This window comes from Lotus japonicus, chromosome 1 (assembly GCF_012489685.1).
Source record: "Lotus japonicus ecotype B-129 chromosome 1, LjGifu_v1.2".
Lineage (NCBI taxonomy): Eukaryota > Viridiplantae > Streptophyta > Magnoliopsida > Fabales > Fabaceae > Lotus > Lotus japonicus.
Window position 1 is genome coordinate 10,743,697 of NC_080041.1, and position 6,782 is coordinate 10,750,478.

At 32.7% G+C, this 6,782-nt stretch overlaps 1 protein-coding gene across 1 annotated transcript; it reads right to left on the minus strand.

The window, feature by feature from the left end:
• Positions 1–472: 472 nt before the first annotated feature.
• On the minus strand, positions 473–2,586 carry LOC130733557 (40S ribosomal protein S4-1). The gene is made up of 5 exons (XM_057585781.1): positions 2,477–2,586; positions 2,233–2,310; positions 1,959–2,139; positions 1,401–1,498; positions 473–1,072 (listed from the first exon to the last, which is right to left on the minus strand). The coding sequence occupies exons 1-5, from the start codon at positions 2,477–2,479 to the stop codon at positions 638–640; spliced, it is 795 nt and encodes a 264-aa protein (XP_057441764.1). The 5' UTR covers positions 2,480–2,586; the 3' UTR covers positions 473–637.
• Between the last annotated feature and the right edge of the window lie 4,196 nt (positions 2,587–6,782).

The following is a 6,782-nucleotide window of genomic DNA, read 5'->3' on the forward strand; positions in this document are numbered from 1 at the left end:
TACATAAAAACTAAAATTAATTCAATGAAAATTACTACATTCCTTATGACCTCGAAGGTTAGTAAAGCATAGAACTACAAAACAAATTCTCATAATGCTTTAACTTGAAAAAGTTCGTTTAATAGTTTCACATTTTAGGATGAAATTAAAAAATTAAAAAGCAATACTTTCTAAAAAACAAAAATTGGAGATGCAAAAATGATATTTTGCAACGAATTTATCAAATATGTCAATTGGCAAGAAAGATCATCTATAACATTCACACAAATTCCAGCAAAAGCAATATTGAGGACACTAAATATTTTGGTTGAATGAACATTAAGGACCCGTTTTCAGCTTTGCAAAAGATCATTCAGACTATACCTTTTTGATAGAAAATACTAGGTACTAAACAACCATTACTCATTTGCAGAACAATCCCATTTCACGAGCAAGGGTGGAACTTGCTACCAAGCAGACTAGAAACGAAATATAAACTAGATAATGGAAAGATTCCTTCATGGCATGAGAATAAAAGTTGTATGGTTCAAAAGTCAAAATTTAACAGAAAATCTTGAGACAAAACAAAGGACAATCCAAAAAACTGAATATAACTACCAAGCACTCAAGTCTATTGAATACCCCATTAAACAAAGATTCAAGCAGCAGTTGCTTGTTGGGCAGCAATCCTCTTCCTAGCTTCCTCAATGATTGATAGCTTAATACCCTTACCCTTGGGAAGAGATATCCATGGTTTGCTCCCCTTGCCAATGGTGAACACATTGCCCAGACGGGTAGCAAACTCATGACCGGTTGCATCCTGAACATGGATTGTGTCAAAGCTTCCCTTCTGCCTGTCCCTGCTCTTGATCACTCCAACTCTGCCTCTGTTCCTTCCACCAGTGACCATGACAACATTCCCAACGTCAAACTTGATGAAATCAACAATCTTGTTCTCCTGAAGATCCAGCTTGATGGTGTCATTTGCCCTGATGACTGGGTCCGGGTAGCGGATGGTGCGGCCATCATAGGTGTTCAGGTATGGGATACCCTTTTGTCCAAACTGCACAGACCTCACCTTGCATAGCTTAAACTGCAGTAGAAGAAAAGAGACAACATCAATTAAGAGGAAAACATCCCATGTTCACGGGGTTATAACTACATATTCAAACAACACCAACCAGACAAATCCAGAAGTTAACATGTTTAAAAGGCTCAATTAGTTTGTTAGCCTAAGAGCATGTTTTGATGCAGATCCAAAGTTCCTTATTGAGTGTTTTTAGTAGACAAGCTCCATAGAGCATGTATACAAACAGGATTTAAATACAACAATTTAAACAATTCTATGGCATATAATACTGAATTGCAGCTAGGGGACAGGGTGGATGAATGATAATCACTACAATAACCAAAGGGTGTACCTTAGCCTCATCATCCCTGACTGAGTGGAGACGGAATCGGCCCTTAGTGTCATAAAGCAGGCGGAAGTTCTCATTGGTTTTTGGGATTGAGACAACATCTGTAATGAGACATGCAAATTAAAACATAAATAAATTTAAAAAGTCATGTATCCATACAAATCGCCAGAACTAAAGAAGCATACAGTAATGAAATGAACAAACACTACCCGTATTCTAGCAAGCAATTTAATCAGAGAAAAGCTAAAAATTAACATGTAAAACCTACAACTCATTGAACAATGTTCAAAATAAAGGAAACCATAGACAATCTATGAAACTATATACTGTATGAATAACCAGTACCCAATCAGGCATTTAACTTTCCCTTCAATAATCATGACAAACCATTTACAATACCCATATATCTAGAGACCTAACTCATCAAAACTTGACAACATCAAAAAATTAAAACATTACAGCTATGGCATACCAAATTACCAAAAACAAAAATTACATCATATTGCCTTCAAAACATAAACCTAAATCTATTCAGATAATTGACATGCTAAACATACATACCCATGAAACCAGAGGGGTAAGTCTTGTCAGTCCTGACTTTGCCATCAACAAGGATATGACGCTGCATCAGAATAGCGATAACCTCACGGTAAGTCAGAGCATACTTCAGCCTGTTTCGCAAGATCAGGATGAGTGGGAGACACTCCCTCGACTTATGTGGTCCAGATGAGGGTTTAGGAGCCTGTTCCACAAAACCAAAATCAGATCAGCCTTCAAAAATCAAAACCCACAAGCAAAAAATGGAGAAAAAACTGAAACTGAAAGATTCACTTACAAAAGCACCACCCAGTTTGTCAAGCATCCAATGCTTCGGCGCATTGAGCCTCTTCAAATGCTTCTTCAACCCTCTCGCCTGTTCAATACATCAAATTGCGAACATGAATTAACAAAAGAAAACACCGAAAACCGAATCCAATCAGGATCAGTTTGCAACCAAAGCAAAAACAATCGAATTCATCATGATACAAATACAGTTGATCTGAGAAGGAAAACGGAAATGGGAGGAGAAGAAGACTCACCATTTTGGAGTTCAGAAACAGAGAAACGCTTACGGCTGTTAGGGTTGCAGTGAGAGCAGGAATGAATGAAGAGCTTGGCTTTTTATGGAGTGATAAACCCTAACTGGGTTATGGGCCATGAAGCCCAAAAGAAAATGTATTTTTTATTAGGAAAAAAAAATGGGTTAATATTTACTAGCATTTTAGCCCATCTTGAAATATATTTTTTAAAATTATATATACAGTAGATTTAAAATAAAACTAGTGTTTTACAATGTCGCTAAAATGTATTTAATATTAACTATAACATATATGTGCATTATTGAAAAAATTGTTTAAATATATTTTAAGATCTATGATATATTAGTAAGAATTACTCGAGGAAGCATAATAGAGAAAAATAATAATTGTCAAAGTTGAAAAATGTTTGTTGTGAGAGGCCTGACCTATCCACTTAACGTGATCGTAGAGTCTCAAGGGATTAACATTCACAAACCAAATAAGTTGAAAAAAGATAAATTCACAAGACAATTTTAGGCTATTTTTTGTTGTCAAAAGGATATTTAAGTTATCACTTATTATAATTCAAAAAGATAAAATTTATTTATTTATTTTGGTCTTGACATGTCTCAGCAAATGATTTTCCAAGCATAAAAAATAAAAACTGATATTAAAACTTATTTCATTACATTAAACACTTATTATTTAACATTTTTTACGTAATTTAAATATTTCAAATAAACCTAATAATTTTTCATATTATTAAATAAATAAAATTTGTAACTATTAAAATTATTTTTATGCATCATAATTAAATTTGAGTAATATTATTTATTTATATAAAATAATAATATTTATTGAAATGTCTCAACACAATTATTTTATATTTATATTAAAAAATATTTTTATTTAGTTAAACTATAATAATTTTATATAATATTAAAAAATATTGTAAGTAAACCCGTGGGTCTAGTATAAACATGTATTACATTAAAGTATATGACAAATTATGTACCAAAAAAAAATAGATGTACCAAAAAAAAGTATATGACAAATTTAATGAGATGAAATGCCAAAAATCACCTATTTTTTTTGATACAAGCGACAAACAGCAAAAACCAAAAAGTGAAGCAAAAGGAAAAAACGGGACTAGTGTCTCGCGACACTCACGCCAGCAGCATCACTAGCCAGCAGAGGAACCAGCTCCGGTGGGGGCTCAAACACCAAGCAGAACTCCAAACGTTGTCGCGCTCCAGCTTTCCCCAGGTAATCAACACACGAATTGCCTTCCCGAAGCAAATGAACGAGACGAACGTCCCAATCCCGGCGGAGGAGAGCCCTGATATGCCCAACCAGACCTGCAAACTCGTGGTACACCGATGGAGGATGGTGGACAAGAGACAGAGCCAATTGAGAGTCCGAGTAACACACTATATGGCGGTAGCCCTTCTCCCAAGTCGACAACAAACCTCGATAAATCGCCATCAGCTCCATTTGTAAGACGGATGCACTCTTACCAAAGCCGATAAAGCCAAGAAGAAACGCACCGGACGAGTCGCGAAGGCAGCCACCATAGCCACTACTATCCGGCTCCATCCCGCGACTCCCATCACAGTTGAGAGCTACCTCGTGCATTGTCGGCGGGGTCCAAGACACCCAACGCAGAGGCCGCCGCTGGGTGGAGGCTGGCCAAGCCCGCTGCAGTTCTCCCTGAAGCTGACCCACAGCAAGGCTGCGTCACCAAAAATCACCTATGAGTAGATATAATAATTTGAAGAATGTTCAAAACTTGTGGCCAAGATTGAAAGAGGATGCCAAGTTCAAAGTCAACCAATGACCCTGATTGATTTCTAATTCAATAATCGACATGGTTACGGTAATAACCATGTAAAAAAAAACACAACAATTTCTTATGATTATTAATATAACATGTATTTATTATCACTATTCATCAAACATGTATTTCTCATGACTATCATAAAATATGTGTGTTCAAGAATTATATAATTGTTATATCTTTCAAAAGAAATGAAAGCAAAGAATTTTCATTTTTTTAAACAACTTGAGTTTGCGATATTTGAGAATCAACGTCAATATATCGGTGTAGGTTCGGGATACTCCTTTTTTGCACCGCCTGGGGCTATGAAAACTAATCAATTCATATATGATATATGTAATTTACTATAAAAATAATAGTTTCCGATCAGTTTTTATTGTATTTTCCATCATTTTGTCTTTTTATTCTTATAAAATTATTTATCAATTTTATTTTTATAAATTCAATTAGCGAGAATTTTATAAATAGAATAAGATTATTAAGGAAAATTTAAGCTAGGATAAATATTAATAATTTATTTATCAGATTTAAAAATTGAATATTTATAATTATAATTGTTTTTATTAGAATTTTATTTTCATTTTTTAAAATTAAATCTCATTTTCATAACACAAGTTTGAATCTCATAAAGTCATTTGTTAGGAGAGAGGATTGTGTTTTTTGAACAGGTTGGGACATCTGAATCAAAGACAAAAAAAAAAATATATATACATATTTTCTAAACTTGAAAATTCAGAAATGAAAACTAAAAGAAAACATTTTTTCAAACACGTTTTAATATGAAATGTATTTCTTATGACTATTGACAAAACATGTGTTTCTTATCAGTATTAATCAAACATGTATTTCTTATGACTATCATAGAATATGCATGTTCTATAATTATATAGATGTTATGTATTTCAAAATAAATGAAAGCAACGGATTTTGGGTTGCTGAAATGAATTGAGTTTTGATATGAGATATTTAATTTACTAAATAATAATTTCAACCAATTTTTGTTTTATTTTCTATCATTGTCTTTTTTATTCATACTAGGATCGTGACTCGTGCTATGCACGGAGTCTTTATACGTAGTTTTTTTATGGGTTAAGATCTAATCGAAATGTATAGTAACTGGCTGCGGATATGTTCATAACTAAAGAATTCATGTTTACTTAGCATTACCAACGACCAAATTAAAAATCTATACATATCTACCTTAGTATGATGTCTTTCATTAGAATACTTATGATGATCATTCATATATCAAATTCATCTATCACGGTACACAATGTCAGCAGAATCAGTGATGGGGGTGGATTACAGCCTTTCAAAAAGGCTCAGAGTGAAAATACACCTACTATAGTCGGTAGTAAGCTATACAATGAGGATTATGTAGGATTGATGCAAGTGAATAGAAAATGATGAACTTGTGTGAAGTTTAATCAACAATAAACATTTAATAATCTCAAATCCAAACTATGTGAGATTGAGAGGTGAGAGAAAAGTATATGTAGAAAATAAAATTGCATTAGATAAGCCAATAATGGAAAATTTGAGTATTTATATAAATGTGGAAGTTGACTTGCCGCTTTTTCTAGTTCCTTTTCTCAATCCCTGAAGTTACCCTTAACCAACTGAGATTCTTAGCAAGGACAGAGGCACAATACAAAAAATATAAATGCATAGCTCCTATTAACGTGTGCGATGGCACAAAGATTAAATCATTGATTTCGTTTTGATTTCATCAAAAATTTCTATCAAATGTATCACACATTATAATTAAGAGTAATTATGTAGTTAATATGAGCAATCAATTAGCCTGACTATTAAGATATTTTAATATTTCAAATTTTGTACAATAATAAAATTAAACAATAATTTTTTTTAAGATATCTTTTAATATTTGTAAATTTCAATTGGTATATTATTGATTAATCGAAACCAAATATACCATCACTTGACTTCAAACCATTCCTAAAGGATTTTTGTAGAGAGTTGTTTCTTGTTACCCATTGAAGTCGATGTACTTTTTTATTAGACCAATTTTTTATGAATTGTAAATGACAAAACCAAAATAATATTTTATCTGGTTTTATAACTACTTAAATTATATATGAGCAACTGACTAATCATACATTGTTGAATGGCTAAAATTAAGAGCTATGGCAACATAGGAATTATGTCAAAAATAATATTAAAATAAGCAAGAGATGAAATTAAATGGCAAAACATACGGGGTGTGATAATTAAGGACAACCTGTTCAAACTTATACAAATCACAAAACAAACCACATGGATACATAAACTTGTTCATAGAGGGTATTGGGTGATAGGTAACCACAACCCATATAAGAAATACCCATATTACACAACAACTAAACCAACAATCTTAGTTTCGAGTAGCTAACACTTTGAAAGTATCAGCTTAAGGACGTTTAAATGAATAGTTATTAGTTACAGATTTTAAGAAAAAATTAAGCTGAATTTTGTTTGGTTGTAGTAATT

Excerpts from the sequence above, each read along its gene's own strand:
- LOC130733557 (XM_057585781.1), bottom strand. Across the intron at positions 1,499-1,958 it reads TTACCCCTCTGGTTTCATGG|ATGTTGTCTCAATCCCAAAA; the intron begins GTATGTATGTTT and ends GTCTCATTACAG. Across the intron at positions 1,073-1,400 it reads TCAGGGATGATGAGGCTAAG|TTTAAGCTATGCAAGGTGAG; the intron begins GTACACCCTTTG and ends CTTCTACTGCAG.